Source organism: Talpa occidentalis, unplaced genomic scaffold (assembly GCF_014898055.3).
Source record: "Talpa occidentalis isolate TD23 unplaced genomic scaffold, MPIMG_talOcc4v2.1 talOcc4.7, whole genome shotgun sequence".
NCBI lineage: Eukaryota > Metazoa > Chordata > Mammalia > Eulipotyphla > Talpidae > Talpa > Talpa occidentalis.
Genome location: NW_023605083.1, coordinates 86,567,909 through 86,592,606, shown reverse-complemented (window position 1 = coordinate 86,592,606; position 24,698 = coordinate 86,567,909). Strand labels below are relative to the sequence as shown.

General features: G+C 43.8%; 1 protein-coding gene across 2 annotated transcripts in view; it reads left to right on the top strand.

The window, feature by feature from the left end:
* SMG6 (SMG6 nonsense mediated mRNA decay factor) overlaps positions 1–24,698 on the top strand; it is a 230,289-nt gene that overhangs the window by 92,857 nt on the left and 112,734 nt on the right. For both annotated transcript variants that reach the window (XM_037491791.2, XM_037491790.2), the window contains exons 11-13: positions 9,691–9,807; positions 11,319–11,487; positions 24,393–24,594. In XM_037491791.2, the coding sequence (XP_037347688.1) occupies positions 9,691–9,807; positions 11,319–11,487; positions 24,393–24,594 (488 nt within the window). The remainder of the gene's footprint in view (positions 1–9,690; positions 9,808–11,318; positions 11,488–24,392; positions 24,595–24,698) is intronic.

The following is a 24,698-nucleotide window of genomic DNA, read 5'->3' as shown; positions in this document are numbered from 1 at the left end:
CAGCACGGATTCGATCCCAGCTGCTCCCTGGCCACCGGAGGAGGGCCCTACCTGGCGCGCAGACCTCTCCTGCCGCCCGCTGCTCCCCTCAGCAGTGTACTTCGGTCTTTCTACCTGCTCTGCTTCCCGCTCTGGCTCTGGTGAATTCTCTCACCCTCCCGCGCTTCTGACTGTACCCAGTGCTTGTATAAATAAATAAATAAATCTTAAAAAAAAAAAAAGATACATTAGTAGAGTCTCAGGACGATACTTGACCCTAGAGCTCTGTATGTACAAGGGGAGAAGACCAAGCTATTCACAGGAGAGAACCTAACACTTCTGGAAATCATTTTCTCACCTTCAGAAGGTAGCAGTTATGTTGTAGTACTATAAAGAACATTGGAATTAACCAGATCAAGGATTTGAATTCTCCACTCAGCCATTTATCAGCTATGTGTGAACTTAATGAAGAAAGTTAACTTACCCCTCTCTAAGGCTTAGTTTCCTTGTCTTTAAATTGGGGGTATCATGCCAGTTTGCAGGGGTTTTTTGTGTGTGGCAAATTGGAAAACATGTGAAACTTTGAACTGGCCCTTGGTATATTCTGGGTACTTAGTAGATGTCCAGTTTTCTTCATCAAATTAGCCTCTAAGTTATGAACTCTTAAAATCTGAAGTGTAGAATCCAAATAAAGACCTTTCAAATGTCATTCCTCTTTTTAAAAAAATATTTCTCCCCGCTTCTGTCTTTGTCACTCTCTTGACTGACTTGTTTTACAAGAAGATTTTAATTTTCATTTTGTTTTTGAGTAATTGTGTGGTTTGTTCTTTTGTTGCCAAGTAGTCTTCCATTGTATGGATATGCCAGTTTGCTTATTCATTTCCTTGTTAATGGTATTTGCTTTTTTTCCCAGTTTTGCACTATCATGAATAAAACTGCTATGAACATTCAAGTATAAGTCTTTGTATGGACATATACTTTCATTTCTCTTAAATACCTAGGAGTGGTATAGCTAGCTCTCAAATGCGTTTTAGCTTTTTAAGAAACTTCTCAACTGTGGCTGCATCATTTTGTATTTCCAAAGCAGGGTATAAGACTTCTAGTGACACTTGTTATTGTCTGGTTTTTTAATTCTAATCATCCTAGTGGGTGTGCAGTCGTATTTGGGACTTTGATTTGCATTTCCCTAATGATTAATAATGTTCAATATCTTTTCATGCTACTTATTTGCCATTTATTTTTCTTCTTTGTTCGTTTTTAGAGCTTAGTATTAAATTGAAAGGATGTTTCATACACTCTAGATATGAGTCCTTGGATACCTGTTTCACAAATATTTTCTCGCAGGGAGAAAACTTTTTGGTTACTTTCCCCCTCATTTTTGTCTTTTTAAGAGCAAGTATTTTTTATTTTGATGAAACCTCCTATTTTTTAATGTTTAATTTTTATTTACAAATTTATTGGCTAGTGGGCAGCTTACCATGTATTAGAGTTGATGCTGCCAACTTAAAATCCTTAATAATCCATATGATTACCATTTTGTAATGTATACAACTATGAAACCATTATGTTTTATACCTGAAACTAAAATAAAAATTATCAGTTATGTTTCAAGTTTTAAAATACCCATTTCATTAATGACCCACAGAAGTGCAGCACTGAAATGCACAATTTCATTTATGAAGAAAACTGTGCTAAGCTCACGCTTTAAGCAACCTTTTCCCCCTCACTGCCCTTGTTTGAAAAATGCGCATACCATTGGTTTGAGATTTATACCTTTACTTATTTTTTGAGCAGCAAAAACGTGTTTAAACAGCTCACTTAGCTTCTGCAAATCGTTCTTCTTGTCATCTTTCTTCACTTTCTCATCACCTTCACTTTGTGTTGCTTGACATGGATTTTACTGATCCGATGAGTCATAGCCTTGATGATGACGTTCTCTTGCCTTACTCATGTTCTTTAGACAGAATTTCTGTCTTCAGTGAACTTTCCCTTATTTTCTTATTTTTTTTTTTTGGTTGTTCCTAGCAGTTTCTTGCTCAGAGTAGATAAGGAGCCACACAACAGGGCATCTGTTGCAGCTCAGGGCAGGCAGCAAGATGAGATGCTGCATCTATACAGAGAAATGAACTAAGAGAGAAAATGTCCCCAAAATGTAAATTCTATATAAATGGGAAATTTTCTAGAACCCTATGTCATATGTTACTGGTTTTTGTTTGTTTATTTTTATTTGTTGCTTTAAATTTTTTATTTTGAAATAATTGCAGATTCATGGGAAGTTAAAAAAAAGTACTTAGAGATCCTGTGCATTCTTCATCTTCCCTTTCCCAGTGTTAGCATCTTGTATAACTTTAGTACAGTATCAGCACTGTGAAATTAACATTGTCAGGCTCTACAGACCGTATTCAGAATTTGCTGGTTATATATTTCACTGTGTGTGTGTGTGTGTGTGCGTTCTAAGCAATTTTATCACACAGGTAGCTTCAGGTAATTATTACCACACTCAAGATGCAGAACTGTTGCAATACTACAAAGCTCTTCATGCTACTCCTTTAAAGAACCATCCCTGTTCCCTACCTCCTCAACTCTTGCCCATTTTCACATTATAATCACATTATTTTAAGAATGGAATATAAATGGAATCATATAGTATATAACCATTTGAAATTGCCCTTTTTTTCACTGAGCATAATTCCCTGATGGTCTATTCAAGTTATTGCACGTATCAGTTCTTTTTTTATTGCTGAGTGGTATTCCACAGTGTGGATGTTCAACAGATTAACCATTTACCCATTGAAGGATATTTGGGTTGTTTCTAATTTTATACTATTTTGAATAAATCTGCTGCAAAAGTTTGTATACAGGCTTTCATGCAAATGCAAATTTTTATTTCTCGGGATAAATGCCTGAGAGTAAAAATGCTAGGTCATATGATAAGTACCTTTTTAGTTTTAGTGGAAACTAAAACTTTCCAGAATGGCTTTACCCTTTTATATTCCCATCAACAGTGTATGCGTGATTCAGTTTCTCTTCATCCTCACCACCTTTTGGGTGTTATTTTTTATTTTAGTTAGTTTCATATACACACACATACACACAAATAGGTTGTTTATATAACCTTTCATATATATATTTATATATATATAAATAAAATATATTTATATATATATATATATAAATAAAATGCTTTTAGTTGCTATTTCTGCCCACAGTGGAATCATATCCTTTATGGTTAGGATACACAAATGAGAGCAGGTGTACCTTCTATTATGAGCAGTGATTGTTTCTTGAACCCCCTTCCTGGTGCTAATTTTCAAGAAGGTAGTGTCTTGGCATATCTCTTGTCCTCAAGGAGCTTATTGTGTTACTGTCCTCAAGGAGCTTATTGTGTATATACATATACACACACACACACATATATAAATTCTAAGGCAAGGAATCACTTGTTAAGTTTCAAATGCAGGGTGCAGACAGTGGATGTATCAGAGAACTTTCTCTTCTAGGTTTTGTTTGCCCTTTTATACCTTGTTCAGTTAGGTGACTTCTGGATGTTGTTGATGAGGGAATGTGCAGGAGTGGGAGGGGGTGTGTACAGATTTAGGGAAGGGGGGTCATGTGGGAATATGTAATTAATTTTTATACTTTCCCCAGTAAACCATCGACCCTTTTTATGATGTCATGAGGGATTCCTTAATTTTGCAGCTGCTTCCTGATTACGTCAGAGAGGAGCCTCTCACCCCACAGCCTGGAGCTGCATTCATACAAGAATTGGAAACAAATGAAGTGCTGAATATCTAATGGCTTCCACAGGGAGAGCCAGTTCAAACTTCCCAGGCCTTCTTATGCAAGGTCTTCCTCAAGTATTTCTGACCCCCTGAAGTGTCTTTGTTCTGGAAAGTCAGAACTGGCCTAGAGCCAAGCGGGTGGGAGCTTGGGGGCTCTTTGATAAATACCTCCCTCCAGGTGTTCTGTAATCCCAAATTTCTGCCCCTTTCCTGGATCTCATTTGGTGGTGTTATAGCCTTCTTGTGGTCTCAGGATCCTCTGGAACCTGCCGAGATCATCAGTGAGAGCCCTTGACCTGTTCCAGTTCATCTCTTCCCTTCCTCACATCATCTGAACCTTTTCATGAATTTCTTTCTACAGCATTCTCACCTCCATGCACTCCTTTCATACCCCTTCCATCTCTCTTATAAGAAGGATGTTAAATTTATTTCACATTATAAAGTTTATGAAGTGCTCTACTTCCCTTAATTCAAGCAAGTTCATGCCTTTTTAGCTTCCCAACTGGTCTCACTCCTTATTACCTTTTTCCAGCTATCCTCATTTGTTCTAAATGCTCTGATTAGTTTAATCTTCATAAAATACTCACCTTTGCTTTGTTCACAAACCTTGAGCCAGGGCTGTCTTCCCTCCCTTTCCAGTCAAGTCTGTGTTTTTGCTATGGCATTGCAGACCCTGTGCTTTTGGTTCCCATTATGTACTTGGTGGTCAAGTCTAGTGCTTGTCATTTGGGAACACTCCTGGTATGTCCCTCCCTGCATTTCTCCTTAGCACACTCAGTAAGTCCCTCCTTTATCCTACCAATTCCATCCATGTTTGGTTTGCAGCCCTTGATTAGTGCTCTCTTCCATGAAACCACCTCTGATATATATTAGTTGGAAATGATTTCCTTTTCCTCTGGTGACAGAAAGCATCTAGTTTCATCTTCCTTATGGCATGTAATATTGTCTTGAATTATAGTTACTTGGTTATCTATGTATTCGTCCTGTCCTGTGTAATAGATCATCATCTTCTCACAGACAGGATCCTATTTTCCTTTATAGTCTCCATAATTGGTCACCCAAATAAATATATTTAGAATAAATATTTTTTGAGAAGTTACTTCGTTAGGGGGCTGGGATTTCTTTGCCTCCCCACATCTACCCACTCAAAGAAGTCTTACAATCCTAAAAAGTGTAGAGGGGATGGCTGGCTTGACAGAAGGGACACTTAAGAAGGAAGCAGTACCTTCTGTGTCCCTCTTTCTTCTCTTGACTGTACCAAGATATGACTAACCTTACACTCTGCCATTGTACATGAATAATTTGCTTGGGTGTATTGATGCCTTATTATTCTGACTCAATTCATTCTCCTCTTCAGGAAATAAAATATTGCCCCAATGGCAAGGACATCTCTGCTTTTGCTCTGGGATTTTGTCTGACTCCTGTCAGTGCCTGTCCTTCCCTCCTCCTATTCAGCCAGTGACTGCCACAGGGAACTCTGTGGCTCAAGTAGCAGCAGCTGATAGATGCTTACTCTGCCCACTTCCTGTAGTCAGAGAGGTTTGGGTGAACTCCTCAGGATCGGTGCCAACCCTGTGTCTGACTAGTGACTGACTCATGAGAAAAACAGTCTTATGTCTGAAAGATAAGAACCAACAAATCACCTCCAGGTGGTGTTAGTTTGGAGGTGACTGACCATTTCCTTTCTTTGGGAGGGAATCAGTAAATAAGTGGTCTTGGCTGCATTTTTCTCCAGCTATTAGTGAAGCAACCAAGCAAATAGTTGGTTCTCTCGGCTGTAATGGCTAGTAGACCCCAATGAATCCCTTTTGCTGCTGTCAGGGTATCAGACTTATGTGTCATCCATCCTGTATCTTCCCTTCATTACTCTTCTCATTCTCTTGCCAGGAAGCTGGCTGTGTGCACAAGGGGAACTCTGCTTGTTCCATTGCTGCCAGATTTTTCTGTGACCAGCCAAACCTCATTCCTACTGATGCTGGTTTCCTCCAAAGCTCTCCCTGACCCAGAAGTTGATCAGAAGCAATGGTTCTGAACTACTGTCCCTTGGCTGGGCTTTTAGAGGACCAGACAGGTGGGCCTTCCTCTCTTCCCCTCCTCTTCCCTCTCCACCCCTCCTGCCTCACTCCCATTTCCTGCAGGAGGATGCTTTGCCATCCTGGAGCCGTCAAGCACAGCTTTGCTTTGGCAGCACCCTAGCACACACACTGGTGGGAGAGGGGACGTGTTTATCACTTTTCCTGGAGATTATCTGTTTAAGCACTTCTCTGACAGTTACAATAACAAGGGCAGTGTGTTGTGTTTCCCAGCAGAAGGACACTTGCTGTTGAAAGATGTATAGCACTAATTAGAAATACATAACATCCGGCCACATGGCAGCCTTCTCCCGGCCGCTCCATTTCCTGATTTCATACAACTTTGACGACAGTTGGTTTATGTTTTCCATGAATATGTTCTCAGAAAAATGAGAAAGTCTCCCTGTTACACAGGAGTGAGAATATTTCTGCATGAGCAGGTATATGGCCATAGGAATAGTGGGGGCTGTGGTTACTTGCCTACCTGATTGCCCTTGGGAAAGAGCTGAACCAAAGTCAGGAGACTTTAGGTAACTTTCTTGGTAAGAAGTATTTCTGTCTTACTTCCTTAGCCAAAACCATCCCCCTAAATCCTTGAGCAAGCCTGCTTTTGGAAAGAAGGGGAAAGGCTGTTTCACATTGTTAATGAGTTCCTCAGCTCATGTCAGGCTCCCAGTACCTGACACAAAGCCAGAGGAACCCAGGCAAATACCAAGACAAACAATGCTTTTTCCTTCCCCACCCAGCTCACTTGTTAGCCTGGTCCCGCCCAACTCTAGGAATGGAGATATATATATATATATATATATATATATATATATATATATATACATACATACATATATATACATATACACACACACACACACACACACACACACACACACACACACACACACATACTCACTCAGGCATTCAACAGCACCTAGTTTCCTAGATCTGGACCCAAAGTGGGTGGTCTTAGGGAATCTGGGTGCTGTTTCTTACCCATTTGTATAAGATGTAATACTTTTCTCCAGGAGTGGCACCTTATGGCTTCTAACTCAGAAGCCTAAGTGAGGTGAAGAGCATTCTTGAAGATACCATAGCTCTTACTGTATTTCTCACTGGGGGCATACATTACCACTGTTACTTGGATTAAAAAAAGAAAAAATCAAAATCAACAAGCAACTATAAACCAGACACACACTCCGGGGGGTGCGGGTAGGGGGACAGGAAGGATTAGGGTCAAAATAAGGGGGGTGCAATTTTATGGGGAATATAACCAAAATGAAAATGTGTACATTGTAACAAAAATGAAAAATGATGTAAGAATTATATAAAATAAAATATTAAAAAAAAAGTTGAAAAAAAATTTTTTAACCAACTGAAAGATCCTAGGGTTGCAGGGATCCTGTATTATTTGTAACTGTGTTCTCCACAATACCCACATAGGGTCAAGCACATGGCAGATGCCCAGTATGTGCTTGTGGTACCACTGAGTCATGAGGAAAGGCAGGTCATCATCAAAGTACTCCATATAAAATGATGACTCAGAGGACTGTCCCCCAGATAACTATGATATCGCAACCTGCTTGATCAGAGCAGAACAGCTTACTGGTACATCCCCATCACTTGGACCAGATATCTAGCGGAAACATTATTAGACCCTTCTCGGGGAGTGAGGAGGCTATGAAGAGTTGAGGTGACATAACCGTGGCCAAGAATAGAGCAGCTATGAAACTACCTTCCAGCTGCTGCTCTCAGAGCCCTTCCAGACCTACAGCAGACAGGGTCCAGTTGTTCCTGCGCTCTTGGTCCCCAGATCTGATTGCAGGAGGCTTACAAAAGAAGCCAACCTGTGCTTCCCAGTGGCCACGGATGTCATTGTTCTTAAGCAGTTCATTTTATCCCTTGAACTCTGAACTCAGGAACTCTTAGAAGTAGTCTAGTGTGATATTACCATTTGTCATAAAAATAGAAGTAGACTTGGTGAAAGTAATTTCCCTCTGCCTCCATCCTATCCTTGTCCAGGCTTGTTGAAGCCTGTGCTTCTCGAATTGCCAGTCTCTTGGAGCTAAGATATCCCCCTTCATCAGCCTCTCAGTACCTTCTGTGCAAATGACTTATGCCCAAGATACCCAGTTGATGAGGGAACACTGTATTCAGATTGTTAACTACTAGGATGTGGCCTCCACTAGTCCTGCCTTCACTTCTCTCTGGACTTACTCCCCCATTTCAGGTTTTGTTGCTAATTAAAGGCAGGCTGTTGGCAGTGCTGGCAGGGTCCTGGGCTGAGCTGAGGCAGTAAAGACACTGCAGTGACCTATTTAGGGGGGTGAAGGGGAGAAACAACTTTTCATAGAATGGCTTACACATCTTCCCCTTCCTTACCTTCCACCTTGATGTTTGGATGCTTGTTTTTTTCTCTCTCTAACAGGTTTAGAGCTTTACCAGAGGAAGAATGAGAGTGGTGATCTGTTCTAATCACATGGATTGTTACCACTTCCTACTGGCTGCCACAGTTGAATTGGAAAGTTAGAGGATGACATTTAGGCCTAGTGGGCATCTGGAAATATGGTGGGAAAGCCACAATAGAGGAATTGCTACACTGATGCTATTCAAATGTTGGGAACTTCCTAGCAGCAGCCTGCTCCTTCTTACTCCCATGGCTTTCTAAAGTGGTTTAGGGCTGACTTTGTATACTCCAGTCATGTTTGTTCCTGTGGCAAAGACAGTTAGAAATAACTGTGGTTGTGTAGCATCTCGTAGAGTAAAGCTTTAATTAGGCCCCATTGACAAGACTAATGTCAGTGAGGAAGAGGGTTCCCCCCCTTGGCTATTGAGGTTAAAATGCAGGCATGGACAGAGATCAAACTTGTGGCTAATTATCCTTTTAACACTTGGAGAGTCTGAGTGTTCTTCTGGATAACAGAGGGAATTAGCAGATTAGCTGCTGCCAGAGTGAGCGAGCTTGGCCCTTGATTCTATCTCCTGTGTGTGTGGAGCTTCTCCTCCTCCTCTTCTGCAGGTTGGAGCGCTGCCTTGTGTTTGTCACCGATTTCTCCCAAGTATGGTTGAAGTGGCTTTCAGGGAGTACTGTGACAAAGAATAGGTACAAGTATTGTTTTGGGGTGTATATAGCTCCTGCCAAAGAATAGTTCTGGCCATTGCTCCTTGCACTGACCTGTAGCCAGAAGGAAGTTAGCCAGGCTGAGGAAGTGAGGTAGAGAGTGCTAGTACTAGGAGCCAGATTTATTTTTTAGCCCTAGGGGAAAGAATTTGTGACAATAAAAGCTAACACTACTTAAGTGCTTATCATGTGCCCTGCATTATTCTTTATAAAATTAACTCAGTGGAAATAAGTGTCACGTATGTTCTCTTAAGAGGAAGAACATAGAGGCAGTAAGGAAGGATGGAAGCAAAGGTTGATAATTCAAGAAGATAACTTCCAAATTTGTATTCTTCTGATCTTAATTGATAGTTGAACTCCTGCTGTCTATACCTTAGAGAGACTGCGTTCATTAAATATAATTTCATGTTACCATAGCTTCACATCATCAGTAGCCACGTGAAGGCAGAGAGCTTACAGCTCCAGCTCAAACTGTCACGTTAGGATAAGTGGTGCTGGGAAAGTGATGTGATGTAGAATTTATGTAAATGGTCCCTATAATGACATTATTGGGCACTTACCATATGCCAAGCATCATGGTAAGTGCTTCATGAGCATTATTTTATTTAACCTTACAACCTTACCCTTGAGAGAGGGAATATTACTACCGCCAGTCTCAGGTGAGAAGGATCTCAGTAATGTGACCTACTAATGGAGGGAAGAGTATCTCCAGGGTAGTGATGGAGTTCTGTTTGTCTCTCCTCAGACTGCTTCTCCGAGGAATGTCGTTCTGTGATCCAGGAGCAAGCTGCAGCCCTTGGCTTGGCCATGTTTTCTCTTCTAGTGCGGCGCTGCACCTACTTGCTGAAGGAATCTGCCAAAGGTAAGCAGATGAGGAGCGCTGTGGCTGGTGGGCTTTGTAGCTGCCTGGGTCCTGTCCAGACAAGACTCAGAATGCCAGGCTGCTTTCTCAGTGTCTTCTTTCTTTTCTGTCCAGTCTTCCTTTTCCAAATTTCCCCTCTTCCTTTTGCTCACCTAACTAGTCCCACCTCCTTTGCAGTCTGGTTACTTCTATTGTCTTCTCACCTCCTGGTGGAACACCTCCCTCTTTTCTCCTTTAGTAGTTAGGATTTTCACTGTACCTATGAAATGTGTGTTCCTGCAACTTTCACAAACCAGAAAAATGAGTTTCCTTTTTTGTTTATAAGTGATGTTTTGGTCCCCACCCATGTCCCTCTTTGTCTAGTATCTTGTGGGTGCATTAACCTCTGTGTATCAGCCATATTGAGGGGCTCACTGGATCAGAGCAGGGGCTATTTTTAGCTCTTGGGTTGAGCAGTGTTCCCACATCCTTTAAGGCTGCCCTTAGGATTCCTAGCTTGGAATTCTGAGCATTATAAGGTAGGGCTAAAGGTTTTCAGCTCCTGGGTCAGTCCTGCTGAGTATTGAGTCCCCTTTGCTGCCACATCAGCTTTGTGAATTCCTCTACCTTCTAGAACTCCTTTGTTTTTGGAAGGAGGGTAAAGATAAATTTGTTTTGAAACAATTTCAAATTTATAGAAAAGTTGGAAGAATTATAAAAAGGACTCTTGTATACCCTTCACCCAGATTCCCTGATTGTTAACGTATTACTATATTTGCATTAATTTGGACACACACACCTACGCTTTTTTTTTTTTTTTCCCTGAACCATTTCATTGTAAGTTGCGGACATGATAATCCTTTACCCGCAAATACTTGCCTGTGTATTTTCTAATAACAAGAGCATTCTCTTATATGACAGGATAGTTATCAAAATCAGAAAACCAACATTTGTAAAATATTATTATTGAGTCTACAGACCTTGCTTAGTTTGTATCATTTATCCTGAAAAAAGGTTTTTCTAGTCTTGCATCCAGTTTAGGATCACATGTTGCATTTAGATATGATGTCTCTTTAGTCTCCTTTAATCTGGAGTGGTTTCTCAGTCTTTCTTTGTCCTTTATGACCTTGACATTTTTTAATGGAATAAGGTGATTTATTTAGAATGTCCTGCAGTTTGGGTTTCGCTATTTCCTCATGATGAAATTCAGGTTATACTGTTTTGGCAAGACTCACATGCCATCTTAGTAGGAAAACTGAAAGGGTGGGCTAGATGCCAGAGTAGTGACTTCAGCCAGGCCACAGGTGAAGCAGAAACAGCTGTCTGCAGGGGCAAACCCAGTACACTGGTTCTCTCTTTGTCCTACTTTTCAGAATCCTCTTAGGTGCTGGCACTTGTCCTTCGCTTCTGGGCCCAGCTTTCCTGTGGACTTGGTCTCCCTTCCCTAAGAGCTTGCTGCCATCCCAGCGCCCCAGGCCTGATTCGGGGGCCACAGCAGACATAGGCCCAGTTTTCACCCTTTGCCTCTGCAGCTCAGCTGTCCTCTCCTGAGGACGAGGATGACCAAGATGACATCAAGGTATCTTCCTTCGTGCCGGACCTGAAGGAACTGCTTCCCAGCGTGAAAGTCTGGTCAGATTGGATGCTCGGCTACCCAGACACCTGGAATCCTCCACCCACATCTCTGGATCTTCCCTCACAGTGAGTCAGCCTTTTCATTCCTGTGGCACTGCTGACCATGGTCTACCTGTGTACCCACAGCTCCTCTCCTAGTCACTCTTCTTTGTTCTCACCCACACCTGTTTGTTTCTCTTCCTTCCTCATTTGAACTTTGTTTTTTCCCTTCCTTCACACCTTCCTTGTCTCCTGATGTTTTGGGTTATTTTTGCCTAGTCTCTGGTCTATACCTCTCCTCTCCTCTCAGTCTCTTTTTTTCTCATTCCATAGCTTGTTCTCTTTTGTTATCTGTCCTTGCTTTTGTTATCTCATTCTCACTTCACATTGTTCACATTGTCTCTGCACCTGCCTTTTGAGTTTGGGTGTGTGAGGCTTTGTCTCTTTCTCTCGCTTTTAGTTTATCTCCATGCACCTTTTGGGCTATGTATGCCCCACTACTTTTTGTGCTATCTGAAGCTCTATCTCCATGCCTTCCCCTTATGACATTGTAGTATCTGAGGAGGGGTCAGTACATGTACCTTTATCTTCCATTCACTTTAATCCCTGTTTCCCCAGCGTGCCCTCCCCCCATATCCTGTCTCTGTGTGTCAGCATGGTATCTGAGCACTTGTCAGTGTAGGTGTGTCATTCCAGGGAGTGTGTGTCTGTCTTGGTGTGTCTGTATAGATCTGTTCTCTGTATAATTTTTTCTTTTCCTTTTTGAAATATTGGTTATATATGTATGTATATATCTTTGTATACACCCCCCCCCCCGTATGTTTGCCATCTTAACTATTTTTAAGTACAGTTGACCCTTGAACAATGTGGAGGTTAGGGGTGCAGACCTCCCCCCATGCAGTTGAAAATCTGTATATAAACTTTGACTCCCTCAAATCTTAAACAACAGTTGTCCCTTGTTATTGTGAGTCATTGATTTTAGAAATCCTCCATAGATACTAAAATCCTTGATGCTCAAGTCCCCTCCTCATCCATGGATTCTCATCCATGGATTCAACCACAAACTTCTGCAGTATAAAAAAACATGTATATATTCTGCAGAAAATTTCCAAAATCAAGAGTAATAAAAAGCCCTTTGAATTTTCCATTATTCATCTGATGAGTCAAGATATACAAAGTACAGTATATGCAGACGTGCCTTTCTCTGAATTAATCTAAATTCAACTCTGTTCAATTTAGGTTTAACAAAATGCAATTCCCTTGTTTCCAGTGCAGGTCTTAGCCTGGCTTATTATTACTTTTTAATATATTTATTTGTTTTGCTTATTTGTAAAGTTGTAGAAATCACTAAAATAAAAATCTACAAAGTAAAAAAAGAAAAAGATACATGTGTAAGTGGCAGTTCAGCTGTATGCTATTCAGGGGTCAGCTGTATATGGCTCAGTGGCATTTTACAGTTCCGCTGTTGTGTAACCATGTATGGCTGTCCTGTGTCCCTCTCTGTGTATAGGTTGTTTCTCTGTATGAACCTGGCTATGTTAGCTTGTTTGTGTATGTCTGAGTGTCTGTGACTGAATGTGAGGATCTCTGGGTATTTGGGACTTTGGGTACCTGTCCATATTGGTGTATGTGTTTCCATGTGTATTTCTGTCTATCCTTGGATTTGTATGGTCCTCTTTGTGGGGGTTCATGTGTCCCCATGAGGGTTCAGTTTTATTCCATGTGTCTCCACATCTATTCATGTCCGTATCTGTATCCATCTGTGTCTTGTCTGATTCAGGATCCATGTCTGCTTTGGTCCTGTCTATCTCTGTGTGTGTGAGACTATTCAGTAGAAGTGTGTATTTGTACATGTTTGTGATGAATGTCTTTGTATCCAAGGCTTCCCATGTCCATATTTGTCCATGACTGTGGCTCTGTGTCAGTCTGGATCTCTCAGAGTAGGGTTTTCTGACTACGTGGGTCTACCTGTATCCACCTGCCTCTGCCTGCCTCACCTGTGTCTCCTTGCCTCCCTCACCTATTGCCTGCCTGACTTGGCTTGTCCCCATTTCTCTCTGTCTCTTTGCCTGCCTCTACTGTTTGTGAGAGTCTATATTGGTGGTCAGCAAACTAAGGTCCATGAACTAAGAATGGTTTACATTTTTTAAATATTTGTTGGGGGGCAAATCAAAAGAATAATTTTTTATAACTTGTTAAAATTATTTGAAAGTCAAACATCAGTGTACTGAAAAACAGCCATGCTTACTTGTTTACACTTTGTCTATGGCTGTTTCACACTGGAACAGCAGTTGAGTAGTTGCAACAGAGACCATATGGTCTGCAAAGCCTAAAATATTTACTATCTAGCCCATACAGAAAGTTTGCTGACTCTTGATTTGTTCTTGTTCCATGTGTCCCTTTATTTGTTAATGCTACTCTGTGTGTGTGTGTGTGTGTGTGTGTGTGTGCGTGCAAGTGTTTCTTTATATCTGTGTAGGTAGGCACCTGTCTTGAGTCAGCTCTGTAACATCCATCACCTCCCTCCCCTCCCCCTTCCTTCTACTCCCTCCTCCCCCCTTTCCCTCCCCCTCCCTGTTAGTTTGCTGGCTCTTCCTCCCTTCCTATTTCTCCTTTCTCCCTCCCTTCTCCCTCCTTGCTCCATCCCCCATTCTCTCTGTGTTGTGGTCTCTGACAGGTATAGTGCATTCAGAGCTCTTTCAGGCTCTGTGTTGTGTATATATGTGTTCTTGGGAGCGAGGATCCATAACCAACATCTCATTATCCTTCCCCAGTGGACTTTGTAGGAGGGACTATACTGGAGGATAGGGTATAGAGACACCTGGGCTCCTGCCAGTGACACTTCTAGAGAGGGAAGGGGTGCTTCTCTGGGCTGTGGGCCTGCCCATGTGAATCTGCTAGACTCTCGGGTGACCAACAAAGTGAAGGAGCAGAGATATCTAGTCAGCAGTTCCTGATCTTTCTGTGTGGACTGTGTAGTCTCCTTCCCCACATTCCTTCATCAGATTTCTTCCTTGTTGCTTACCCCAAGAAGCAACCCTGGACTGTTAAGCCCGCTCTCCCCATGTTCTCCACCTCTAGCTCTGTAACTGTGTCAGTGATACAGCAACAAACAGGTCTCTTTATCCTTACTGTGAACCCTCCTAGGTTTGCATCATGCACTCCAGGCTGAGGCCTCGTGAGCTAGGGTTGAACCCTGAGCTTGGCAGCTGGGGCCACACAAAGGAACTGACCGATCTGCTGGCAAGGGACAGCTGTTTCCCAGCAGTGTTCCCAAAGAGTTAACATGTACAGCCTCAAACTTTTCAGGCCATTAATCTATAATGCCGACTAGGCAATTTGCAGTTTTGGAAAGAAAATGACAAGGGAGGGCTGAGCTCTCCAAGTTGCTGAAGCCACTGCTTCTGAGCATGTGCAAGGGTCACAGAGGGTTCCTCCCTACCTCTCGGGGGTTGGGGAAGCAGACCATCTGTCCTTAGTCTGCTTGGGCCTTCCCTGGGTCACCTCACCTCACAACCACAGGTCCATGACATATGATCCACCCAGGTCCTATTCACCCATATCCTGGGCCATCAGGCCTGTTAACTCTCATGTGCAGCTTGTCTCCTTTCATCCCTCCTCCCTCTCTCATTCCCTTTGGCTTTTGTTTGAGGAAATGGAAAACTCACACAGGAATTGCTGGGCCTCGTTTGCTTGAGGTGCTGATCTGTTTTCTCTTTGGATGTCTTAGCAAATGGCCTGTTGCCCACTCATGCGAGCTGCTGCCCATCTTTGGGCTCAATCTTCATCTGGGCACGTGGTCCAAGCTCCAGCTGTCCCAGCTTGGTTTCACCTTCTGGACTATAGACAGGCAGAGGGGTTGAGACACTTGGTTCAAATCTGCTGTCTTTTCAAACTTTTTTTCACATGGAGAGTGATTCTGACAAAATAATATATCGAATCTGATTTGCCCAGTAATCAAATGCCTGTCGCTGTGGCCACCATATCCCCCTATTAATCTAGTCTAGGCTAGAAAAGTTAGGGTGGTAGGGAACAGAGTCCCCTTCTGTGCTCCCTCTCTTTGCAGTCAGGATCAGCAAATTTATGCATAGAGAATATGCAAGTTTAAGCATAGAGGAGGAGCTCTGCTGTACTGCGACTGGACTGTAAGGCATGGTAGATTGAGGGTTGGTGCTACTGTTGGACAGAGCAAATCTGACCGGACAACCATTCACCTCATAACTTTTAGATCCAAACACTGAAAAAGTAGAATAAAAATTTACCTCCCTCATTTCCAATTTCTATATAGATGCCTAACAGTCACTGAGTAAATTCTATGGTTGAGAGATTAGCATGGTACAGTTATTCTGTGGGTTTTAAAGTTGTATCTTATTCTTCCTCCACCGGTCTTCCATGCTATAGAGATTTTTTTTTTCTAAGGTGGTAGGAAATAACACATTCCAGATAGTTCTGTGGATGTCAGAACAGTAATCCTGCTGACACGGTAAGGTCCGCGTACTGATCCTCATTTTGGAGGGATTGATTGGGAATGCTCTCGAGAGTAGGAAGGAAATGGCTTCCACTTAACGCCTCTCCTTTACATGCTTCCTTTGGTCTTTGCCTGCATTTGTCCTCTGCAAAGGCAAATTCCTCATTGATCCAATGATAAAGTGACCACATAACCTACATTTCACTTTGCTTCCCCTCCCAGAATTCCTACTCTCAAAGTGTCTCCCTGACATATTTGGACCCTTATGTGACCTTCATCTCTTTCTTTCATTTTGTTGCTCTCTTTGCTTGAAGAGTTAGAGAATCATTTCAAAGTATCCTCTGCCTTCTTGGTGGGGGGGGTGTGGTTCAAAGTTCATCATTAGGGTCTCCCTGATGGTGCAAGGGTTAAGTGTCAGCGGTATCAAGTTATCACCATACTCCGCAGCACGAGTTTGATCCCCAGCCAGGGAGCTAACTCACATGGCGCAGTAGACATCTCCTGTCTCTCCCGCTGCTCCCCTTAGCAGTGTATTTCAGTAGATCTGCCTGTTCTGCTCCCCACTCTGTCTCTGGTGAATCCTCTCACCGCCCCCCATACCTCTGACCTACACCCCATTTCTTGTATGCATAAATAAATAAATCATTAAAAAAAAGTTCATCATCCGTTTTCTTGAGTCTCTCCTCTTTTCGCATATTCCTCTTTTTTCTGGTCAAACTACTTTTCCTTGACAATAGCCACTTAGCCACATATTGAACACTTAGGATAATGATGACAGAATATCTTTGTCACTGCAGCACGACAAGGGCAGGATTTCAGGACCATTTGTGCCTTTCCACGTGGTGGCACATAGTAGGCATGTATGCTGGAGTCAGCATGTGATAAGCTGACTTCCCATTTGTACCTGTTTGGAGTTGTAATAGGATAACTTTATATCTCAGGAGATTTTGCAGGGGACCACTGTAGGAGGGTGTGGAAAGTTGCCTTGGCCCACTGTAAAGACAGTGTAGAGTGTTTTGGTCTATTTAGAATAGACCACAGTATTTGGAGAAGCCATCTACTTGTGAGGATTTGTGGAGGTTGAATGCCGTTTCTGCTCCAGGCCTCTTGTTAGGGGAAAAGGCAACTACTCCCTACTTAACCAAATGAGCATGAGAAAAAAACCGTGAATGTCAGGTGATGGAGAGGAGCAGTGCAACTGGCTTCCATGATCCTAAGCATAGTGACCCCTTGCATCCCAGGACCTTTGGCAAGGCTAGGGCAGTGGGACAACCTACCTCATTTCGTAGTCTCTGCTGAAGCCAAATCTTCCCTCATCTTGATCTCTAGTTCTCAGTAAGTGAAAGAGTCAGGGGACTTTGAGAACATCCAAACCTAGCCCAGCTGTGGCAGTTGGTTTATTGCTTTCAGCTGGTACTTGAACCCAGGTCCTGGTCTTGGAGGCTTTCCCAGGTTTAATCCCCAGAGCTTTCTCTGCAGCTGTATGACACTGCGCTGACCCCGAATGAGGATAGGAAAATAGAACCAGTGCCAAGCCAGAGTCTCTTTTTCATTTGGAGTCTGGCTGTCTGCCCATGACCAGGGTTACATAATGGGAAACATAGCTGGGGCTCTGGAGAGCCCGCGTTTCACCAGGCTGCCCAGACCTTCGCATTCTGATGCTATATATCTTCCTAATTGTAGCTCGGATGCATTTATCACACTGTTGGATTGGAGTACTGTTAAAAAAAAAATCCAGAAATTCCTGGACTTGCTGCTTTTCCATGGCTTGTCTTGTATAGTCTACAGAGTATGCTGGATAAGACTTGCGGGGAGCCCTCTGAGGTACTGTCACATAGGAAGACAGGGATATGTATGGAACATGCAGTAAGTTAATTTCGTCAGGGAGCCTACATGTGTTCACCCTGTAGACGAGATAAAAATTCTCGAGTTAAAAAACAGCTAGTTTACTCATCCACATAGGGCAGCTCTGAAATAAGAACTAATCCAAGTCTAATCGGCACCCCTTCAAGGACTCTTAATACGTCTTCCCAAAAGGGCATTTTAGGAGGTCACTAAGTAATAGTCCATCAGCACTTCCCTGAAGGAAGTGGTGGTGACTGTGGGAAGCCCCTTTGCTACCCTGGCTCTCCACCCTGTCTCCTTGGCTCCGGGTTGGGGCGTCAGCACTACAGCCTGGCACCAGGGGGTTCCTCTTCCTCCAAAGGCTGAGTATAGGGCACATGTGATCTCTCCCATGGCAGGAGCTTTGGTCCCCTCCCCACTCCTCCCACAGGACTCCTTGTGAGAGGAAGGGGTGTTGGCCTAAGGCTCCAGTCTGACCCCAGCAGGGTAAGGCAGCTGACCCCAGGGAGAGTACTTTCCAGCTCTGGACTGAGGTTATTTGGGTCCAGTGTGTGCTAAACTAAGAAGACGTGTTGGAGTGGTTACAGCTAAAATTTAGAGAGGCAGGAACCGTGAGAATCCGCACCAGGGAGGCCACGGAGGGCTCTACTCATGCCGTGGAGATGTCGAGATCCCCTGGGGGGGCTGCTCTTTCCCAAACACACAGTGCTGATGGGTTTAACACACCATAGGGATGTGACAGAAGCTATACATATGACTGTAACTTGGGAGAACTGAAATTAAGGCATTGACTAGACAGAGGTTGTGGGAAGGCACAATAGAGGTGCTTCAGTACTTGAGAAATCCTGGAGTGAGGTTACCGTGACCTGAGATTGGTCATAGAACTTCAGCTGCACTACTTAGGACACGGAGAAGTTTATATTCTTGGAATAGTGCAGGGTGACTGGACTACAGATTTTGATTTGCCCTACTGGACAGCATTAAGTTAGACACTCCCAGGGGCCCCAGTTGACTTGCTCGTATAAACTAGAAAGGCAGAAGGGATCTTCTTTAGTTGTCACCTAATAAACAGCTGTTATTCATAGAAGAGGGTGTCTTGCTGCCCATGTCTTAACGCAGAGAATCCTGACTCTTTTGTATCCTCTTTGCACTGTGGTAGCATCTGGAAGAGATACTAAAGTTCCTAAATCTCCAAGAGAATTTAGTAGATTTCCCCCCATTTCCAACCCACCCCAAGCACCTTTTGAGCTGCCTAGCACTGAGGTACTGGAAACAGATCTTCAGCCCACTGAAGAGAGTTGGTATGACACCATGACTTACCTAGGGACTTAACTAAACTATTTTAAGATCAGATATTATTCTTTTAACTCTACCTGACTTGTTGTATTTGCATCCATAGCTGCTCACCTTTTATAGTTTTTTCCAGTTGGGTGATAAGTCTTCTAGGGCTACAGTGGTCATATGTTGGTCTATGTGGAAAATTGGGGCCTAGAACATAATAATGGTTCATAGGCAAGAAAGTTTTAAAAAGAGAACATTTTATCTCTTAAGAGCATTCCTCTTGTTACAGCCTTTTGTCTTTCCCTTTTGTGTCTATAGCCCGTGGGTGTTCTTTGGTTCAGCTTCCTTGTGCCTAGTTTTTGTGCCATCTTGGCTGTATTTCAGAGCTCTTCACCCCAGGATCCAAAAAACCCAACTTGTTTCCCATCTGTACTACTCCTCTGATCTTCCATAGCTCTGAAACACAATGCAGGGCTTCTTCTCACTCAACTCTTTCCGGGTTTGTTCTGCAGCTGTGGAGTTTGAATGTTAGTGTTTAAACAAGCTGGTATTACACAGGAAATGGCCACCTCCACAGGCCCCTGCAGGCTTGTAACATGGGGTCATTGTACTTGATATTAATCACCAGTCAGCCTGTTCCCCCAGTAAAAATATGAAAGGGTGTGTGAGGGCTCAATCTTCCTTAGATTTGCCAGAAGGATGTCCTGAGCCCTTGTCAGGCCTTAACACTTACTCTTTTCAGATTGTCTACCTCCCTCATCCCACCTCCGTGGAGCTTACAGAAAAGTTCTACCTGACTTCCTCCCTATAAAGCTGGCAGATCACCTTTCTTCCTAAGTTCTCGGAAGGAGCTAGAATTCTGTGGTATAACTAGCTTCACTTACCTCACACTTTAATCTTTCAGATCATGTTGTAGTTGAATAACATCTCATATGAGAAAACTCCAAAATTGTAGAACTACAGAAGCCCTCTAGTCCATCTGAGACCAGGGTTTTTCAGTTTCTTGGACTGAAGCTGCTTATCTAATGCTGTTTGCAGAACTCACCCTTTGACTGAAGGGTTAATCTGATTCGCCAAGTCAATATCCCCCCAACAACCAGCCAAAAGTGTGTGTTGGTTCATTTCTGTGAAATGTGTTTCCCCAGTCACCTGGGCTGGCCTGGGCTGCATTGTATCGGCCAGCAGCTGCACTACACTCAAACTGACAGCTACATTAAACCTTGGAATTCTGAGGCAATAAAAAGTAAATTAACTCTTATTTTTTTCCTTTCCTGCTGGAGTAAGTGAATGCATGTCTGTGGGGGGAAGTGAGTGAGCCTTAGTCCTGAGTTCATACCTCTAGGTAGCCAATGCAGGTCTGTCCCAAGCCAGGATCTGGTGTTCAGACTCCAGCCAGGGGTCTGCTTTCCTGGTGTGTGGTGTGTTCTGTGGGGTTGGGCCACTGGGTCACCCTGCAACTGCTGATCCCTGCTCACTAATCACATCACAGCTGCTGAGAGGCTCCCTTGCCACCATTCTGAGAGTCATAAACGGACTCATTGGACACAGTTTCATTCTCTGACTGCTTTGTGTCTGCTTGGTGAAGAGTGCACCCTAATTTTAGTAGACTCTGGAAGCTTCCCCAAAACATGTGTTGAGACCAGAACAAGCCAAAGGGATTTGCCCAAGCCTATAGCATTCTGGAGGGTGCATTTAGGACCAAAGGTGATTTGAGTTTGCCCAAGCGTTTCCAGAAGATTGGGAGCTGTCTGAAACTTCTCATAGCCACCCAGGACTAGACTTTGGCCTCCTTAGCCCAAGCCAGCCTTGAGTCCTTAGACCCCATGGGTTGTTGTGGGGTAAAGTTTGGGTAGGCTCGCCTTGCTGGGATAAGGAAGTTGGGCAGAAAAGCTAAGTTAAGCTACTCAGACGGGAAACCCTGTATTCACCCTTGGAACTGACCTCTCAGCCCAGAGGCCTGATGGGGTAAGCCTAGGTGATGTTGTCTGAGTACCATGAATTATCTCATCTTTTTTGCAAATATCTTAGCTTTGAATTCAGGCACCTCACCTAGTTTTTTAAAGTACCCCTTTGTTTTAGCATTAGTTTCCTTATACTCCCATCTCTCTCATTCCCTGTAGAAATTCACTGTATAGCCCATGAGTGCCTAGTTGTGTTCATGTCTGTGTTGCCTAGTTGTGTTCATGTCTGAGAGCTGATGAAATGTGAGGTGAGCATGGGCAACTCTCTCTGAGATACCAAAAGAAAAAAAGCTACTCAGAAGCAGAGTTCAAACACAAGACCAGTCTGAAGTGACCTTTCAGTGAAGCATTTTTTCATACTCCTATTCCCTTGGTTCTGCTCAGTCTGACTTGACATTGAGCCACTTAATTTTTCTGAGTTGGGAACTCAGGACACTTCCTATGTCCTTTGGCACCAGCTGCTGTTTTATAGTCAACACTGGGTTAGGAACTCTCATTCACTTCATTTTGGCAGTAAGTCTTAGATTTTGGCACAAGGTAGGTGGTAATGGGCAAAAGGCAGATGTGGGCAGGGGTGCCTAGTGGTGGCCACCATTCTCTGGGAGGAGTCATTTTTGGTTTATCTGAGCCTTCGGGGACAGGAGAGCATGATAATGAGAACCACATGGTACCACATATTTCTTCGTCTTGGATCCAAGATGGTAGGGGTGGGAGGATGAGAGAGGGATGTGGGCCTCCCACTGTGGCAGCCGTGGGTAATTTTCTGCCCCCCCCCTTCCCTGGCTGGGGATGCTGCTGCCCACACCCCCCTCCCTACCCCCAACAACGTCCTGCAGCAGCCTTGACCTGCCCAGCACCAACCAAGGCCCCCAAGCCAAGAATTCAGCTGGGAGACTTTTCACCTTCTTCCTTCTCACTGTCGTCTTTCCTGTTTATTTTCCAAATTGCTGCTCTGCAGCCGAGCAATGCCTGTTGGCCAGAGCTCATCAGCGCTGTGGGATCAGACTCAGGCAGTGGGCTCAAGTGGCCAGCAGGGCACTGGGGGAGGAAGCGGGGAGCTGGAAGAGCCTCCCTGTGCGTCTCCCATGGGCAGCGCTAACCTCGGAGGCGGCCCTGAGCAGCCCTATCACATCCGGTGCTTGTCTCTGCAGCCGGGACTGGAGGATAAACTATCAGAGCTGTGGGGCAGTGCATCATTCCTCTTATTATTTTCTTCTCTGCAGATGGGGTCGTGGAAAGTTCAGTTCCTTTTAACCCTCAAAGTTCTGTTTATTCTACAGCTGGTAGCCTGAATGCTGCGTTTCCCATTACATCACAAAGGGGCTCAGGCAGATCTCTGCACAGAAACGTGTTGCAACTGTTTATTTTTTTCCATATTTAAACATTTCTGACAGCCAAACCCGGCTGAGCCAAAAGATGGAGCTTTGTGAATGAGTCTGGTTGTCGGTGTCTGTGCAGAGAGAGGCTTTAGAAAACTCCCATCCCTCTGTCCCTCCAATGATTCTTCCCAAACATGTGCTTTTTCCTGGGCAAAGCCTGTGAAGTGAGTTACTTCTGCCATACACGTGTGTTGATTATGTGCCGTTGTGTGATTAATGGGATTGTATTCCGCCTGGTTCCCAGGACTCTCTTGAAAACAAGATGTTTCATTTCATTGCCTTTTCCTAGTGCAGTGATTACAGTAAATAAACCAGTGCTGCCTCCTTTCACCTGGATGCAGGTGAAAGTCTGGGAGTCCACACACTTTTATCCACTTCCTACACCAGCATCACCTTCAGTGGCATATCCTTTGAATGCCACTTTTCTGCCATCTCCTAGAGATTCCTAGTCTCCAGGAGAAACAAATTGCTTAGGTCTGAGACTCCTCCCTGGGAGATTTGGCTCATGCGCAGTAACTCTTCTGGGAAGATTCCAGGATATAGCTCATTCGTATAGCTCTCTGCTGGTTTCCTCTTGCTACTCCACCTCTTGAACCTAGTTTTAAGCTTTTCTGTGTATTTCTCTTGTGCATCTTACTTTTTCTGGAATACAACTTCACATCCATCGGGTAATGCCTGTTCCACGCTCCCTAGTTAGGTGGTCTTCTGGAGAAAAAGCCAGAGTTTATAGACTGGGCAGGCCCTGGAGCTGACCACAGTTTGGCTAGTTGAGCTATGTTTTGGGAAGACAAAAAGAAAAAAAAGGCTCCTTAATACCCACCAAAATTTGGATCTGAACCACTGTAAATTTTTTTTTTTTTTTTTAAGATTTATTTATTTATTTATTTATACAAGCACTGGGTATAGTCAGAAGCACGGGAGGGTGAGAGAATTCACCAGAGCCAGACCGGGGAGCAGAGCAGGTAGAAGGACTGAAGTACACTGCTGAGGGGAGCAGCGGGCGGCAGGAGAGGTCTGCGCACCATGTGGGACACTCCTCCAGTGGCCGGGGAGCAGCTGGGGATCGAACTGGCGCTGCAGAGGCTGCGGGCAGCTTCGCAACCCAGCGCTCAACCGCTGCGCCACCAGGGAAGCCCTAAATTTTTGACAAATGATGGTGACAGAGAAATGAATCTTCATTTTATAATTCTGCCCTGGAGTTTGAAGTGGGGAGAACCAGACCTTGCATTCTCAAGTTTTCTTCTTAGCTTCAATCAGAATCTGGTAATGTGTAATTAGCATGTTCAGCCATCTTGGTTTATCCAGGAGGTGTTTCTGGAAAAGTGGGGCTTTCAGTGATAAAACTGGAACAGTCCTAGACAAACCAGAATGGTTGGTCACCCAACCATCTAACCTTCCACAAGTGAGGGGATGGAGGGGGGCATGGGGTGGTAAAGACAGCACTGATACTGGTTCATCTGCTAAAAGGCATTGGAAGCTTTACCTTCCTGAGAGGATCTTGGCAGGTCAGGAATGAGGTTTTTGTTGGGAAAGTGTTTGATTGTTTTCCTTCTTATATATAGGAAAGTTCTAGTGCATTGTTGGTAGCGAATGGGGACACCTGACTCGGCAGTGGTGTCACTGGTCCCTCTGACTGTGTGGGTGGAGGGGTAGTTGGTACTCCATTGCTATCTGTGTGGCATATACTTGACTGGATGGGAGTTGGGGAATTCTGAGAGATGCCTTAGGCCCTATGTATCTAGTGTTTAAGTAAGTGACTCAAGCACACTGTCTGGAAGGGTGACAGGACCTGCATTAGGCAACTGATTCTCTAAATTCCTTTTCTTCTCTGGTTAGGATTAAAAACTCCCCCTAATCAATTCAACCTTGCAAAGATGAACAAGCATGCACCAGATTGCTGCCATAGGGGTAATTTTGTATCCTAGTTTTTTAGGTAAGATTTCTGGCAGATTATCAGCCACAGACAGTATTTGCCTACATAAGTATCTCCCTGCTTTAGAATACTTTAACTGGTCCTTCTTTAGAGCTGCTCTTCTTTTCTTACCTTATTTCTCACAGGGTTGCTGTGGATGTGTGGTCAATGCTGGCTGATTTCTGTAACATATTGACTGCGGTGAATCAGTCTGAGGTGCCACTGTACAAGGATCCGGATGATGACCTCACCCTTCTTATCCTGGAAGAGGATCGGCTTCTCTCGGGCTTTGTCCCCTTGCTGGCAGCCCCTCAGGACCCCTGCTACGTGGAGAAAACCTCGGATAAGGTCAGCCCTAGGCCAAACATCCCTCCCCATTCACCCCTCCTCTTAATTCTCCAGACTTTTTTATTCTTGGGAAGTTTTCTGTGCAAACGGAACATGATTAAGTC